The 18,301-nt window shown below is 44.6% G+C and overlaps 1 protein-coding gene across 1 annotated transcript in view; it reads left to right on the forward strand.

Moving 5' to 3' along the window:
• Positions 1 to 253: 253 nt before the first annotated feature.
• ADAMTSL3 (ADAMTS like 3) overlaps positions 254 to 18,301 on the forward strand; it is a 283,673-nt gene continuing 265,625 nt past the window's right edge. Inside the window, exon 1 of the mRNA XM_079954170.1 lies at positions 254 to 370. Within this exon, the coding sequence (XP_079810296.1) occupies positions 293 to 370 (78 nt within the window). The 5' untranslated portion in view covers positions 254 to 292. The remainder of the gene's footprint in view (positions 371 to 18,301) is intronic.

Raw genomic sequence — 18,301 nt, forward strand, 5'->3', positions numbered from 1 at the left:
GTGAGCGAGAGAAAAACCTAGCTCGCTTTTGCTCCTCTGGCCAGCTCCCCCACCCTCCTGCCCTTATTGGAGTACCTCAGCCTCCACGCTGCGATCATGCTGTTCTCTGTGAGTCTGCTTTCCTGGCCAGCACAAACCTCGGCTGTTATGGTTGCACCGTTTCCAAAGTCCGGGTTGTATTCACTGCCCAGTTTGCTTTAGTCATTCAGATTCTGGCGGGGTGCATTGACTTTTTCCCTTCTTCTTTTGCTTACAGCTTCTCCCCCCTCCCCCTTAAAGGTGCAAGAGGAGAATGGCTTATGCCAAGTCCACAGGACTCTCGTGGGAGATCACCTGGTTCACAGTGACCGCCATCTGTGCCCATCTACAGGTAGGCAAGAGGGTTGCAGTCTCAGCAGCTGCTTGTGGATAGGATGATGGATTAATCCTACAGACGAAAGGGGGAAATCCCAGCAAGTTGCTGAGATGGGCTGAGCGCTCTAGCGTGCTGCTGGTGTTCGAATCAAAGGCAGCTGTAATAGGAAAGGAAATTTTTGTTGTTGCTGTTCCCATCCTTCCTTTAGATGACTTACATTCCGCCTTTTTTTTTTTTTACAAGCCACATGGCAGTTTACAGCAAAACCGTATTAGATAAAAAGAATGCATAAAAATAACACAGTCCTTAAAATAACTAATAACAAATCGCTGAGTAGCAATTGCTGATAGCATCATCTAGGGGCGAAGGAGGAGAAATATGATTTAAATCGCGCCTAAAGGCGAACTTGCCCGCTTAGTGCTTTCTGAAACACACCAGCCGCCCTTGGAAATTTTTTCTCACTTTTTTAGATTTTGCAGCGCAGTTCTCCAGCCCAAGTAAGGTGCACAAAAATGCATAATTTAGGTCAAAGCGTGCATTTAAGTGCATATATTAGTGAAAATGGCACACAAAAAGGCATTGTGTTAGGAAATTCTGCTTGCAAAAATACAGAATGCATACCAAAAAAGCTTGTGATTTTTCATGTGTGTGTTTTAAAATTGCAATGTGGAAAACTGGATTTACGATGGGAAAGATGAGAAACCGAGAAAACCAAAATCGACAGATTCATCTACACCTAGCAGCAGTTATTCCCCAGCTTTCACGTGAGTAGGAACAAGAGGCGGGCCGAGGAAAGTGGGATATCTTGAGGGGCCTGAGTGGCAGACATTTAAATGCTATGGAGATTGGATTTCTGAAGTTGGCCATAACTCAGAAGGTCCCACGTTCAATCCTTGGCGCCTCTAGTCAAAAGGACCTGAGAGCAGGGAAAAACCTTTCACCTGAGTCCCTGGAGAGCTGCTGCCAGTCAGAGCAGACAGTGTTGTGCTAGGCGGACAAATAGCCTGACGTGGCAAAAGTCAGCTTGCTATGTTGGATAAAACTCTGTCTAGAGTCCAAACGTGTACAATAGCCTTGCAAGGAGTTGTGCCTGCTTCCTCCCACTCAGCCACCCTACAGCTGGGGGGAGAGGCAGCAAGAGGCCTGCGCACGCCCAAGCCACCGCATCTCTTTTTTATAAAATTTTTATTAGGTTTTCACATTTTATAAAACAAAAACAAAAACAAAACATATATATTTTTAAACTCTTATTTTCATTACCCCCTTTCCCTGACTTCCCCCCACCCCCTCTTCATACATCCCAATTCCAAAAATTAGTTCAGCAAGTTCTTATCTCCCATCTTTAACATATTATTGTTATTTTTAAACTTAATCCTTTTTACTTATCCAAATTTAATTTATCCAATTCTCTTTTAAACATTAAATCTTTTTTTTTCTAAGGTCGACCTAATTACCCTTCCACGAATTTCTCCCTTTGTATTTTTGTTAATTATATGTCATAATGGCCAAATACAAAAATCATAAAATTTTGAAATTCTGTTCTCCCCTCCCTCCCTACCCCAGTTTCCATCCCTTCCCAAGCAATTATCCTAGCCCGGATTCCTCACATCAGAGGCCTTCAAGTCTCTGTCAGTCTCTCTCTGCCGATTTTGTTGGTAGCCCTTTTTGTTGGTCCTCAGGTCTCGAAGGAATTCTATCTCAGTCACATCATATTTTCTTCCATCCAAGATACTTAATAGCAGTTGCTGCAAAAAGTCAGTTGATCTCCCATACTCAAGGAGGAAGTCCCAATCATATTTCTTTACTCTTTTGAATTCCAATATTCCAAGTGCTCCCGGGACTTCCTCCTTCATCTTTCTCATCTTTCGCAGATTTGTAATCCAAAGATCTTCTTCTTTATTTCCTGACAATATGGGCTTCTGATTGATATTTTCCTGCACTTTTTCCATTCCTTCTTTTCTCTCCACTGGTTCCAAAAAAGTTTTTTCTGGTTCAGCTGCAGATTCCTTATCAGGCAAATCCTTTATGCATTCAGCAGAGTCGTTTGTTTTGGAATTCAAGGTCATAAGTTCTTTGTTCGTAGCCGTACTCTGCTCTTGCAGGATTCCCACGAGAAAAAACATTCTTTCTATCTCTACCAGTAATTTTCCCTCTGCAGCCATTGTAATGTCCCTAGTTCCCCCTAGGGGGATTACAGTTGCTTGATAGTCCTTTTCCAACAGCCCGTTACTTTGTTGTTTATGACTACGTTGTTTCCAGCCACCTCAGCAAGCCACCACATCTCTCCCAGGACGTGCAGGTCTTGCCGGTTCAGCTTCTGGCGTCAACACGACACAGCTACTGCTGATCACCTCCGGCCAGTCCTCGCCAACTCCTACGCTAGGAATCTGGGAGACTGTTGACCCAGGCGTCCACTGCTTCAGAACTTGCTGCAACCATTCTGCGCCAATCTGCAGTCCATAACCTACTGGTAAAACCTATTTGGTGTTTCGAAACTTTCTGACTAGTTGCAGGACCTTAGCCAGACCTAGCAGAGTACACGCAGAATCCATGGAAGCAATTGGCAACTTGGCTGCAGACAGGATAGACGAAGCAGGAACCAGGAACTTGTAGTTAGGTGTTTATTATATACAGTGGACTATTTACAGGAACAGAACATGGATCTTTTGCTAGCTCTCTCTGACACGACTCACAACTCCTACACTGACACATGGAACTTTGAACACTGAACTAACACATTTAGTTAGTAGGCCATTATCACTTCCTTGAGAGAGCTTGACCAATCAGGGAGTTGTCTCCATGTCTCTGTTATTACCAGGTAGACTTACTCCTTCAGATTGCCTTCTGGCTGTCTGAGAAACCTTAATTGACTCTGTGTGAGTAGCTGCACGTACACAGTTTCCCAACAGATGCGTGGCTCAAGCGTGCTGCAGGCCCCGCGGTGAGTACTGCCCAGCAATTTGTCACCCCCCTCAGTGGTGACACCTGGGGTGGTTCACACCCAGTGCCCCCCCTTCCTCTGCCCCTGTCCACTAGTCCATATTACAGGGCTGGGATCAGCGCCTGGCACCCTTACGCAGCTCACAGGACCCACCGCTGGTGCCCACTTCCATTTTTATTTTTTTCGCTAGCCCAGCGCTGTGAACAAGCGGCTAAGCTGGGCGGCCATTTTTAACGTCACACAATTTCACTTCCCCTGGCATGTTGTCGCTCTTAGGCATTGTGGGAAATTAAAATGGCGACTAGGCTCAGACTCCCAACACAGTGCTTCTGGTGCTACCAGCAGGTAAACCCTCCAGAGCCACTGACGAATGAGGGAATACTTTGCCCGCAGACCCTTCAAAGCGGAAGTTAGCCTTGCCGCACGTATCTATGGAAGGCCACAGGCTAGACAGCTAAATCCAAGGTCAGATTAAGACTTTTCCGTGGCCTGTGTTGGCAGATCCAAATGTCACAGCACTCCCCCTGCCCTGGTTAAATATATCGTGGGTTGGACAGAAGGAACAGTGAGTTGAAGGAAAGCAGTTGCTAATTCTCTCGTGCAAACCCAGGGTTAGCAAATGTTGTGTGTTGCTTTCCCACCAATGTCATAGACAATTCCCATCATCCCCTGCCAGCATGGCAAATAATGGGAGTTGCAGTCCACAACATGAGGAGGGCACAACGTTTGCTACCCCTGCTCAAGTGCTAGCAGTTTGAACAACAGGCTCTGTAGCAGGTCTCACATCTCATAAAGCAGAGCAACTTTCTCATGCAATTCTCTGGTATTAGGCCTAAAGCAGCTGTTGGGTGAGCATAAGACACCTTCCACATGGAAGAAGGCTTTCCCTCATCTGGATTCAACCCAATGTTATAAGATAAATATTTGGCCATTTCCAGATCTCGTCTGGTTATTATAAGAACCTTGGCTGCAATCCTAACCCTTCTCACCTGGGAGTAAGCCCCATCGGATTCAAGGGGGCTTACTTCTGTGAGTAGACATGGTTAGGATTGCAATGCATTTTAATATGGAGAATTTGGGTGCCTGAGTTTTCTTGTTTTCTCTCTCCCCACCTCCTTTTGTATATTCAGGTTGTGAGCCTGAGGGGTAGGTAGGGACTGTGCTGATTTGTAAGCGATTCTGGGAACCTTCTCGGACAAGGAGCAGGGTGGAAATGGTTTAAACAAATTTCTGCCTTTAAATGGTGCGTCAGACTGGAAATGGGAGAATCTGTGAATATAGGTTGCTCATTTTTCTAGATCTAAAATTCAGTTCTCTGTTTCTTCATCAGTTTGTGACACACACCCCCCGAGCCGTAATGAAAGTTTATCAGCTTTTTAGTGTGAATTTCTTCTAATAAACACATGTTTGGATGTTGTTTTCCTCACTGACACACTTTTCTAAAGCACGTGTTTATTTAATGCATTTTTGTGCATTATTTTCACAGATATATGAATTTGCATGCACACCTTCCCCGAGTATATGGATTTTTAAAAAAACGCATTACTTGGCAGGGTTGCGTTAATCTACTTCAGGATACAGCTGGCCCTAGTCATCTTTCTTATGGTTTATAGCTAAACAATAAAATTATTACGATTAGTACTTCTCATCTCCCTGTAGAAAAGATTTGCTGCTTGTCCCCCCCCCCCTTCTGATTATAAGATCAGTTAGAACCAGCGGCGTAGCTAGCCTGCAGGGGGGCTGAAGAGGAGGCGGGGGATGACCGCGGGCCCAGCGCCACTGGAAAAGGTCCTGAGCCACCCCTGGGAGAGACATGTGGCTTGGGCATGCTGCAGGCCCCACAGTAAGTGTCGCCTGCTGGGTGAGTGGCGCCCAGTGAGCCCCCCCTGCCCCCCCCCAGCTACGCCGCTGGTTAGAACTGCCAACAACAATGAAGATTGCGATAATTCTGAGGTAGAATGGTGGTTTTGTGTTAAAAGCTCTAAATTCTGAGGTAAAATGGTGGGTTCAAATTGAAAGCTCTGGGGTAAAATGGTGGTTTTGTCTTCCAACCTATGCTTCTGTGTAGACTTTAAAAGCCAGATTAGAAACCTCCCCAAAGGAGAGATGCTTACGAATCTGCCAAGCGTACTGTTCAATGAAATATTTGGTTTTATCTCTGACATGGCTATTCAGTGACAGCATTACCGCAAAGCTTATGCAAGTTCCTGCAGTTGCTTTATGACTAATGACAGCTTTTAAAATTAGTATTCTTGGGATCCAAACAGCTGCTTTCCCCAGTTTGCTGGGATAGAAAAAAAAAACAAGGATATTAGAAAGTCAAGTAGTACTGCTTTTAAAATTAGTTTTATGCTAACATGCTTGTTTATATTTTCTAAATGCTTTGATCAAAATAACAACACTGAGAACCAGTGATAGCAAGAATAGGTTGTTTGCCTCAGCATTTTATTCCTCTTCCCTCAGTCACTATTTCCTTGAGAGTTGTAGCATTCTTAGAATAAATTAGAATAAATAAGAATTATCTTATTATTTTTCAACATGATTGGCTTGAATCTGCCACCAATATATCTGTTTCAGTCCTGAGCATGAGAGGAACTTCCACAGGAACTGACTTTATATAGACCAAGCATGGCCAAACTTGGCCCTCCAGCTGTTTTGGGACTACAACTCCCATCATCCCTAGCTAACAGGACCAGTGGTCAGGGAATTGTAGTCCCAAAACAGCTGGAGGGCCAAGTTTGGCCATGTCTGATATAGACAGAAGGTCATCAAGCCCGAAGCCCAGTGGTTAGTTTACTTGTAGCCCTCCAGATGTTGTTGGATTCCAACTCCCATCATTGCCAGCTGGAGTCATTGTCCAGCAGTGGACCACAGGTTCTCCATTCCAGGCATGTACTGTTCACTGTCTTACGAGAACGACATTTTCCAGATGTAAATCTGAAATCAGATCCAGGCATTGGGGTTGCAAACCAGCCAACAATAATGGGTGCATACAGACCAACTCCTGGATAATTATTTCTTACTAATTTCATTGTGACAGTACTTATGTGCAGTGTGTTCTGGACCAAATTGCAAGCCCCACATGCAAGTTTGCGATGGATGGTGTGTCTGTGCTGGCCACATAGGGTACACCCAGATTGTTGCTATCCCATCGCAGCAAATTCGCATTGCACAAATATTGGTGGTTGGGAAGTTTGTACATCAAACCCACTTCCCCCAAAGATCACTTTTTGTGATAAGAAAAGTGATAGCACAATGCACTGGAAAGCATGGAATTAACACCTGCTTTGACTCAACTGTCATTTAACCTGTGGCAAACAAATTAGAATTAATGCTCATTACATAGCTAACATCATATAATCTCCCTGCAAACAAATGCTTGGTGAAGTGATTGTTTATTGAATAAATGCACTTAAAAAAAAATAGTTGTTTAAATCACAATTGCAAAAGAACATTAATATAAACTGAGAAGAGGAACTGTATCTGTGTTTGATTTATATTTAATGTTGTAGCAAGAATAGTAAAACAACATTTGAAAAGCTGACTAGAAGAATCTGGTTTCCAGAAATCCTTGGGTTTGTCATGCTTCCGGACAGCTTAGAAACTCGCTGAATGCAAGTTAGCCCAGCTGAACTGTAAAACAATGTTCAAAGCGCTCTTAAGATGGTAATTACCCCATAGCTGATGCATGCTAACCGTTGCCATTACTGTCAATGTGGGCGATCCTCATTGTTTAATAATGCTGCTTTCTAGGGCTAAGTAAGTAGAGAGTTTGTTTATGGGCGGAAATCAGGCTGTACTTCTCTTTCCTCTGCCAAAAATCTGGATGGTTAGTAGAAGTGATTTTAGGATGTTTTCTCCTGTTGTTAACATACATGCTTCTTGCAAGCAGCAGCCAAAGTTCTACACTCCAGAGGCACACCCAGAACTTTCACATGCCTTGTAAACCTCAAGAAGTTCTTAAAAAACAAAAACCAAGCTTCCCATGTATGTAAGATGCTAGTTCTCTTGGCACTTCGACTTTGCACCTATAAGCAGACACCTTAGCCCAGATTCCAGATGGTGTGGACTACAACTCCCATAATTCCTGAGGCTCATGGGAGTGGGAGTCCAAGAACACCTGGAGGGTGTTGTGCTGACTGCCCCTGTTTGGCTGGGAAATATTTATAACCCCTTCCATGTTAGACCCCCAAGGCTGAAGGGTAAGCTGGTGGCCACAGGCAACAAGCCAATATCTCCAGCTTACCATATGATTGCAGAGTTGGAAGGGACCCAAATGGCCATCTAGTCCAATCCCCTGCAAAGATTACCTGACGGATGGCCATTCCTGGGACCTAGCCAATAGATACATAGTAGGCTGCCTAATATGTCAACCTGTTTGTCCATCTAACCCAAGGATGGAGAACTTCTGGCCCTCAGATATTGTTGAATTCCCATCAGCACCAGCCAGCATGATCACTGCTCAGGAATTATGGGAACTGTAGTCTAGCAACACCTGGAGGGCTGCTGGTCCCTCATCCCTGATCTAGCCCATCAGTTCTGACTGGTAGTAGCTCTCCAGTACAGTGGCACCTCAGGTTACATATGCTTCAGGTTGCATACGCTTCAGGTTACAGACTCCACTGACCCAGAAATATTACCTCGGGTTAAGTACTTTGCTTCAGGATGAGAACAGAAATTGTGCTCTGGCAGCGCGGCAGCAGCAGGAGGCCCCATTAGCTAAAGTGGTGCTTCAGGTTAAGAACAGTTTCAGGTTAAGAATGGACCTCTGGAACAAATTAAGTACTTAACCTGAGGTACCACTGTAGCCGTATTGCCCATCACCTGCTTACACCTTCATTCTTTGATCTGGAGATGCCAAGGATTTATATATAACATTTATATACCACCTTTTCCTCCAAGGAGCTCAAAGTGGTGTACATGGTTCTTCCCTCTCCATTTTGTCCTCGCAACTACCCTGTGTGGTAGGACAGGCTGAAAGACAAGGACTAGCCCAAGGTCACCTGGTGAGCTTCACAGCCAAGTGGGGATTCAAACCCTGGTCATAGTCAGACACTCTAACCATTAGACTGCACTTTGCAACCTTCTGCCATGTGCAAAGTTTATACTCTACTACTGAGCTCTGGACTGTTGTGCAAACTCCTGTCTTGTCTTATCTGCACCCCCCCCCCATTCTTATAGATGCAGAACTTATGTGACCCACAGATGTTGCTTTAAGTCCATTTTGGGCTTTGTAAATTATCTCTCTTCTGCCTCTAGACAACCAGTTCCCAGGGATGCCTGTTGTTGGCCCAGCTTCTTGGGTGTTGGGTGTGCACCAGAGAAATTTATTTGAGCGGTTAAGCTCACCACAGGAAACAACTGTGTAGTAGAGATAATATTTACCTGGCAAACACAAACACACACGCTATATATATACACACACAATTTGCAGTTGCTACAAGAAGTTTTCACTCTCTGAGCCCAGAGAGGGTCCCAGCTTAAAGTCCTTGCTGAGACAAAGTCCACACAGGAAGTGCAAAGTCCAGTTGCTAACAAACTCCTACAACTGCCAGACTTCCCTGAGTCCAGAAGTCTTGCAAGTTGTCCAATATCCCTCTGGCGAGGTCTTCTTTCACAAAGTCTTCCACGTTTTCACAGGGTCGTTCCAATAATCTCCATGTTTCCATCAGACTCTTCTGTACTCCCAAGCAATGAATGCTGTAACTTGAGTCCTTTTCTACCCAGTGTTACGCAGCAATACAGATAAGACAGCCACAAGATGCCTGCAGCTGTACTGCGGCGCAAACTCATGGAGAATTAACCCCTTTTTCACTTTCCTTAACACTGCTTTAGTTCAATTATTTTAATATTTTCTTACTGCATTTCTAGCCTACATGTCTGTCTCCTCCCCATGTTATCCCCACAACAGCCCTCATTTAGGCTGAGAAAGACAGTGCTTAGCCGCAGGTCACCCAGTGAGCTTCATGGAGTAGTGGGGATTTGAACCCTGGCCTCCCAGGTCCTGGTCCTGCATTCTAACCATTACGCCACACTGGCTTCTGCCTTTAAGGATACATATCCTTCAAAGGTGGCTGACAACTGGCATCAATGCACATTAAAACACAACCTAAGGAAGACCAAGATCACGCTATAAGGATCTAGGACAGCTGGCGGATCCTTTCTTGAGCTGCCTGGGAGTCATGTTTAAAGGAATGGGGCGAGATGGAATGTCTTGCAAGTGACTCATAAGCCATCGTTTGGCCACACCGTCTACTGCTATGTGTATGTGTCAGCTCAGAAGTAAAGGAAGTTGTCTTCCTGGACATCTTGCACATGTGGCGCCCTGCATTGCACTGGTTTTGAGTGCTTTAATGCAAAATAAAATCCGGCTGATAATAATGTTACAGGGAGATGCAGGTACGCAAAAATATAAGGCAGAGGGTTCTCTTGGGGCTCAGCTCTACAGTAAATGTTTCTTGGCTTGCACCTTGTGGAAGCCTTCACAAGGTTGCAGAAATCTTGGCTTCTCTCCCGTTTGGCTGATGCGTTGTGAACTGAGCCGCCTTCCAAAAAGGCTTTTATTGTTCTGTTGTGTTTTTTTAAAAGTTGTGTTGTGAATTCTCCGGGTCATGCTCTTGCCACTAAGAGGTGAGAGGCTAATGTGAATAACACCCACTTCGGATGTATTGAGATGGATTTTTCCGGACTCAGTCTAGGCAACTTGAGTTTGTTTCTCCCACCCTTTCATTCATTTTCCAGGTATGGTATTCTGTTATTGGTATAACACTCAACTGCAGCTGCAGAAGGTTTAAGTGTGATCTGAGGTCTTGGTACGTGCGTAACAAAGGCAGTTACGTTGAATTTTTGAGCAAGATTCTGCCTCCTAAAATATACGGGCACCTGGTTTTTAAAAGTGAAGAACTATTTGCATTTTTAAAGTTGTTTTTAGCTTCTTTTTCCCACCCAGAATCGTCCAAAAACCTTATATTGCTTTTCTGAATGTGTTGGCTGGCTGACAGTAGTAGCACAACAACTGTGGGTTATTGCACAGATCGAACAGTGGAATTGCAAGATGAACATTTTTAGGGAACCGACATAGGTTAGGGAAATCCGTGTATTCCCTCATGTATATTGTGTTACTTTTTCTATTATGATTGCACAAAACAATTTATAAGATAAAGACAAACATCCAAATGAAAATAAAATCTAACATGGTCATAGCCATTTTTGTATGTGTGGCATATGTGCTTAAAATAATAAAGGGACAATACCACTTGCATAAGTGTTACATGAAGATCCCACACTTTCCAGAACATCACTGCAGCACGTTCTTTCCCACAAGACGTCTGTTATGTGTGGGGTTTTTTGGAAGCAGGTTGGCTGCACAAGAGAGCTGAACTCCACTTTAATCGTGCAAACCGAATTTGCCCCTATGTAATTTATTTAATCAGTTTATAAACTACGATCAGCTCTAAGCAGTTCAAAGAAACACAATACAAGAAAAGGGTAGGAATCAGTTATAAAACCAGACTTAAATTAAAGTGCCTTCAGGTATAAAAAAAAAAAAGTATTTGGCAAGCACTGGAGACATACCCTCCAACATTTCTCTGATGAAAATAGGACGGTCCTATTCCATTAACAACAACAATTTTATTATTTATACCCTGCCCATCTGACTGAGTTGCCGCAGCGGCTTCTAACACATTTAAAAACATAATAAAACATTAAAAAGCTTCCCTATACAGGGCTGCCTTCAGATGTCTTCTAGTTATTTATATCAGAGGTTTTCAATCTTTTTGAGTCCATGCCTCCCTTGACAAATTACATTCTTTCTGCGGCACCCCTGTGGGGCTCAGGAGCCCAGTTATGTCACCCTTGCCTGCAGAGCTGGCAGCCTCTCACCCTTTTTCGAACACCCTCCCTTGTGAAGGTTTCCCTCAGCCTTCTCTCCTTAAGAATCCTCTGGGCAGCCGCTGCTGCTGCCCACGGTCTCTGAACTCACCCCTCCCCCAAAGAGACATGAGTGGGCATCAGAAGAGGGAGGGAAGGAAAGAGGTACAGAGGCCAGTGTCGCTCGTGGTGCCATGGCACTCTGGTTGAAAACCACTGACTTATATCCTTGGCTCAGGGGTCTCATAGCTCCATACCCTCCAACATTTATCCAATGAAGATAGGGACATCCTGAGGAAAAGCAGGACATTCCGGGATCAAATCAGAAACCAGGATAATCTGGAAAATAGGGACACTTGGAGGCTCTGTGGAGATTCAGCAGGGAGGGGGCCTGTCGGATCTCAACTGGAAGGGAGTTCCATAAAATTGGGTCCACAATACTCAATGGTTGGATACCACCAGTGCAACTGAGCCATGGGGGACCACTAACTGTGACTCGCTGGAACACCTCAGCGATCTGAGAGGATTATAAGGGATTAGGCGGCCCTTGAAGCATCCTGGACCCAAGTTAACAACATTGTAAATCGATACCAGAACCTTGAACATGGCCCAGTAGCCTATGGGCAGCCAGTGTAATCTTTTGAGCACTGGAGGTGTATGTTGGTGATAGTCTGTCCCCATCAATGTTCCGGTGCAGCATTTTGTACCAGATGGAGCCTCGGGAGCAGGCTCAAGAGTAGTCCTACACGGGCGTAGGCCAGTCTTGAGGTTACCATTGCATGGACCACTGTGGCCAGACGATCCCTGACCAAAAAGGGCTGCAATTGATATCAGCTTAATTCCACCCTCGAAGTAGTTCCAGTCTGGAAGTATCCTTGGACTCAGCTTTGCATGGTGCTGAGGGTTTTGAATGCAAGCTTTGAGGCGGGGAAAGGATGGCATTGTGTAGTTGTGTTGGAAGGCTGTGACAGCCATAAAGGGCAGCAAAGAAGAAGGGGAAGGGTCCATTTAGGAGATCAGGAGTGCACAGGTCCTCCAAACATCCTGTAGATGACAAATGGTCATTATATTTCCTTGGTTTTCCAGCTTGTCTTAGTTAGGCCTGGGTAAATATATGACTGAAACACTTCAATATGCTGCTGAAATGCGTGGCTTTGTGTGTTTTTGCAGCAGATAGTATTTTACTGAAAGAAAGCTGTAAATGCAATTTCAATTCCACAAGTTTGTTTTAATGTGTATTTACATCTCCAGTGGGAATAGCCTTGAAAATGAGAGAGCAATTAAATTACCAGGAAAATGCATTTTGTTTAGTGTTGTGAGTCTCGTGGGCCTTTCAAACATCCTGTTAGCTTACCCTGTTTGTAAATCACAACCTTTAAAAGTCATTTATATCTATATCTATCATGCATGTATGTTAAAGTACCAGAACTGTTTCAAAGGGAAAACTATCTGCAGTTCTGTGTTTACCTCGTGGACAGCTAATGGGAACTGGAGGAGTGCTACTCACTTAACACAGGTCTTTAAAATTTGTCTACTGTGTGACACGCAAAGTGGTGTGCAATAACACCAATGAAAACCATAATTTCCCCTCCCTGCAAACCCAACAAAAGAATAGAAAAACCTTAATTAAACAAAGAAGGAGGCACAGATTACAAAGAAAAAGCTTCAAATTCCAAAAAGCATTCAGAAATCAGTATTTGTAAGGTTGTCCTAATAATCAACCTAAAATAATAGCATCGTATAACTTTTGGAGGACCTCACTGTTTTGCTGCTATAGCTGAGATGGTGGAATGTTTGCCAAGTGGATTTTGCATAGGTGAGGAACCCTCTTAGGTTGACATCAGCTTGTGTGGAAGGAGCTGTTTTCTAAGATACCAAGCTACATGTTTTTTTTATTTGCTGTGGTTTCCTGAGTCCTGAGTCGAGCAGTGACACTGGCTCAGGGTCTGAGGGACCAATAGTACAGATGGAGGAAGCACAGGGCTTGTGCACTGTTGCTGACCCAGGGGTCCACATGGCCAGGATGGGAGAGACCTTTAGGAATGAGATGGAGGAGACTGCATGAACCACAAATTCCTGAGACTACAGCCCCAGAGCCCAGGTCCAGTAAGGGGCCACCATACTAACCTCTAGTGTGGATGGATGTCAGTTTTATTTCTCTCAGTTTTCCAGATTTAAGTTTAGTTCTTCATCACTTTGCACACACACACACACACACACACACACACACACACACGTGCGTGTGTGTCCTCAAGAAAGTTTTCCTGTTTTAGTTCACATTTCCCTTAAGTGCATTATTTGTATGCAATTTCTCCTAACACAATGCATTTTTGTATGTTACTTCACTAATATATGAAAATTTTCTTGCATGCTATACAGTGGTACCTCGGGTTAAGTACTTAATTTGTTCCGGAGGTCCGTTCTTAACCTGAAACTGTTCTTAACCTGAAGCACCACTTTGGTTAATGGGGCCTCCCGCTGCCGCCGCACCGCTGGAGCACGATTTCTGTTCTCATCCTGAAGCAAAGTTCTTAACCTGAGGTAATATTTCTGGGTTAGCAGAGTCTGTAACCTGAAGTGTATGTAACCTGAAGCGTATGTAACCCAAGGTACCACTGTATATAAAACAATTTTTGATTGGAGAACTGAATTGCAAAATTCGGAGAAGTGCAAATTTTGAAGGATAGATGCATTTTGGTTCATGTCTTCTTTTCGGAATGCAAACTTAAGTTTGCATTGAAATGGGAACATAACTTAATTTCTTCAGCATCCCTAGGCTCTAGTAAGGGGCCACCACACTTGCCTGTTATGTTCTTGCATGGGGCAGCCATGTTTATTCTGTAAAATTCTCCCGGAGAGCAATAGGAAGTCATCAAGTCCCATCGCTCCCAGGGGGACTTGCTATATTGTAGAAGCATCGCCCCAAATTACGCGTGATCCCACATTTATGCCCGGCACTGGGGGATAAATCAATAAATCAAGTTAAATCTATTCAAACCTGGAAATTGCAGGAGAGAGCTAGAAAGTTCTTGTGGCTCGCGAGGAGACCCTCCCCACAGCCTGAAGAGCTCTTTAAAAAAAAGAAATTATGGGTTCCAAAATGGCGCATGGGAACTCTCGCTGCCACTGCACTACCCCGCTCAACAACTGTTGGGTGGGAAGCTGTATTACAGTGGTCTCCGAGATGCTGTTCCCTACCCTTTCTGGTGATCTGGAGGCAAATGTACATATGGGTTGCTTAAAAAAATAATTGTGCATTTTCACAGACTTAGTATACACAACTTAGATTTTCATTCTTTAATCTCCTATCAAAAAGACTTCCATCTTCATGGTTCCTTATTTATTCTCCCGCTCCCCCACTGCATATCCTTTTAGCATCACCCAATTCATTCTGCACATTTATCGTTCTGTTTTTGACTGCAGTTCATATTTCTAACCCTACTTGGAAATTTATTTGTTTACTGTAAAGGTAAAGGGACCCCTGGCCATTAGGTCCAGTCGTGACCGACTCTGGGGTTGCGGTGCTCATCCTGGTCATGTGGCCAGCATGACTAAGCCGCTTCTGGAGAACTAGAGCAGCGCACGGAAATGCCGTTTACCTTCCTGCCGGAGTGGTACCTATTTATCTACTTGCACTTTCACATACTTTCGAACTGCTATGTTGGCAGGAGCAGGGACCAAGCAATGGGAGCTCACCCCGTCGCGGGGATTCGAACCGCCAACCTTCTGATCAGCAAGTCCTAGGCTCTGTGGTTTAACCCACAGCGCCACCTGTTTACTGTATCTCTTTAAATACTCCCCCCAAAATCCTCACTCTTCCCGTATCCCTCTCACATCTTGAGAGATGGATTGCTTTTTGTTATGTAGGGTTCTGAAGAATTCTGAACTTACAGTCATACCTCGGGTTGCGAACGTGATCCGTGCAGGATCATGATTTGGCGCTTCTGCGCATGACGTCAATTTGCGCATGCGCAAAAGCCGGGGATTCGGCACAGTCTGCAACCCGAAAACGCGCAACCCGCAGCATTCATGACCCGAGGTATGACTACAGTGGTACCTCGTGTTACATACGCTTCAGGTTACATACGCTTCAGGTTACAGACTCCGCTAACCCAGGAATAGTGCTGCATGTTAAGAACTTTGCTTCAGGATGAGAACAGAAATTGTGCTCCCGTGGCGCGGCAGCAGCAGGAGGTGTTGGTTTCTGCTCTCTTCACTGTGCAGCGAAAGGCTTGTCACAAGACAATGTTTACATTCCACAGAGTTACTGTTGGAGTTTTCTCACGGGAAAGGGAGGCTGGATGTGACGTACACTGGTTTCCTGTTTTTCACTGTTCTTTGCAGTTCAGTGTGATTCTCTCTGAGCTTCAGAGGAGAGAGGATGCAGTTTTCTGCTCCGGCAGAGACAAGATGGTTTTCTGTAATCTACCAGCTTTGAAATGTAAATAAGGCAATACAGAGCATGTTGGCACGTATTCCTCATCATTCCGCTGTGCACTTGGATGCTACAAATCAACATTTTGGTTATGGGCCCAGAAAAACGCCAAGAGGTAGAATCGGGCTCCTGGCAAAGGAACAAAGGAGCAAAGAATCGGAGTGCCGGCAAAGGGATCGGAATGCAAAGGGACGGATCGGACGGTATCTGCGCATCAAGATGATTGATGAGGTATGTGCTACTGCTCCGGGCAGCCTGCCAGCAACTAATTAATGGCTTTATGGCTGGACTTTGAACTTTTATGTCCGTTTGCCGGCTACAGGCAGCGGCTATGCCTATGCTGGGGGAAATTGAAAGTAACTCTTGAAAGTGCTTTTGGGCTGAAGCAGCTGCTGATAACAGTGACGCAGCACTATTAAAGGGCAGCAGAGAGAAAGCACTTTTGAACTTGCCTTTGGAATGAGGCTTGAAGCAGCACAGACGCAGCTTGTATAAAGCAGCTTGTTTAAAGCAGCAGAGATGACGCAGAAGGCTAATGCCAGAGTCATGATGGCCCTTCAGGATGCTTGTGGGATTCCCAAGCTCAATAAGAAAAATTATACGGACTGGGTTATCTATGCAGAGGCTATTCTGCGGAAAGAGGGTCTGTTTGAAGTTATTACAGACACCCCCCCAGCTCCAGTTACAGATGCATGGAAAGCTAAAGATTCCAAAGCAAGGGGAACTCTTACATTGATAGTATCCCCAGAAGAGCTCTGTCTATTGCGTGATAAGACCTCAGCCAGAGAAATTTGGGGCGCTTTGAGAGAGGCTCACTTGATGACAGAAGCTGGATCTACTATGTTTTATTTTAACAAGCTGCATAAGATGGCTAGCTGCAGAAGGCTGGCTGATGCAAGTGGGGAATCTGATGCCGATCAGCCACATGCTCAGCTCAGAGTAGCCTGTGATACTGCCATGATTCAGAATGAAGCAGATTGCCAGGGTGATAGCTGCATGGGAAAGGGGGAGTCTTCACAGACGTCATCCCATAGTGCAGTGGAACCACCAGATGGCGCCAAAGCTTTGAAGGCAGTGAAATGCTACTCCTGTGGACGTCTAGGCCATATGAAGAGGGAATGCAGATATCCCAGGGCCAAGACAGAGCAGCGCAGCGAAAGCTCATCGCGTGGAAAAGGCCAAAGCAGAGGCAAAGGTCCGGTGTCAAGGACAACGCAGCCCAAAGCAATGGTCTCACGCTTCACTCCAAAAGTTGCAGAGGTCCAGAAGACGTCTAGATCTTTCTTCGTTGTTGATTCAGCGGCAACGCACCACATGTGCAACGATAAGCGACTGTTCGTGTCTTTTACACCGCAGGAAGGTGCGATTCACCAGGCGGATGACCACACAATTCCCAGTAAAGGCTACGGAACTGTTGTTCTTCACAGTTTGAACTTATCGATACAGAATGTACTTTATGTTCCAGATGCCAAACATAATTTGCTCAGCGTTGGACAGCTGAATGAGCGGAACATTGACGTTTCCTTTAAGAACAAAAGGTGCATCGTCACAAAGAAAAATGATTATGTATTGTATGCTGAATATGTTGATCGTTTATATGTTTTGTATTATGATGATGTTGTGCAGGATGACACTTGTTGCATTGCAGGTTCTAACGAAAGTTTGCATGCAGAATGTATTCATGATTTTCATCGAAAATTTGGTCATTTGGGTTTTGAGGCAGTATCTAAAATGCCTGCCTTGGTTGAAGGTATGACTATTAAACCCTGCAGGTACCACATGAAGTGCAAGGCATGCGCAGCAAACAAGGTGAAAATGGCTGCGAAAGGTAAGGTGTCTAGTAGGCAAGCTACAGAACCATACCAAATTGTTCATGCTGATTTGGTTGGACCACTAGCGCCCTCTTTGGGTGGAAATAGGTACTTCATGGTTCTCATTGATGCATTTTCCAGGTATATTCATGTGTACAATCTCAAGCAGAAATCAGAGGCTTTTCCTAGGTTCAAGGAATTCTGTGCTTGGTTGGAAAATGTGCATGGTAAGAAGGTAAAAATTCTTTTCACAGATCGCGGGGGGGAATTCACTTCTCAGCAGTTTGAAGCTTTTCTGACTGAGAAAGGAATTCAACACGATTTGTCTAGTCCTCGCTCGCCATGGCAGAATGGACTTGCAGAACGAGCAAATCAGACATTGCTTCAAGGGTTAAAAACCTTGCTACATGATGCAAATCTTCCAGAGAGTTATTGGGCCGAAGCTCTCTCATGTTTCACTTACAGTTATAATCGCAGGTTATCTTCAGCGATTGGTTGTACCCCCTATGAGAAGATGTTTGGCAAGAAGCCATACATCAAACACATGAGAATTTTTGGTTCTGACATGTGGGTTCACTCACCACAAAACTCCAAGTTAGACAAGCGTGGTTTGCATGGTATCTTTCTAGGTTATGAGAAAGGTTCTTACAGAATAAGGATGACTGACTCTAAGACCATTAAGCTCACAAGAAGTGTTGAGTACAATGCCAAGTGGGGGGAGAATGTGGGAATTTTCCAATGTTATCCTGATGACAGTGATGAGACTGAGGATAGTCAAAGGCAACCACAGCAACCCACACCCACTGATGAAAGTTCTGATTCTGAGTCTGAAACTGAATCGGGTGATTCAGAGGATTTCAAGAGTGCGAAAGCCTCTATGCGACCCT

The sequence above is a fragment of the Podarcis cretensis genome (genome assembly GCF_951804945.1).
Source record: "Podarcis cretensis genome assembly, chromosome: 14".
In the NCBI taxonomy this organism is placed as follows: Eukaryota; Metazoa; Chordata; class Lepidosauria; order Squamata; family Lacertidae; genus Podarcis; species Podarcis cretensis.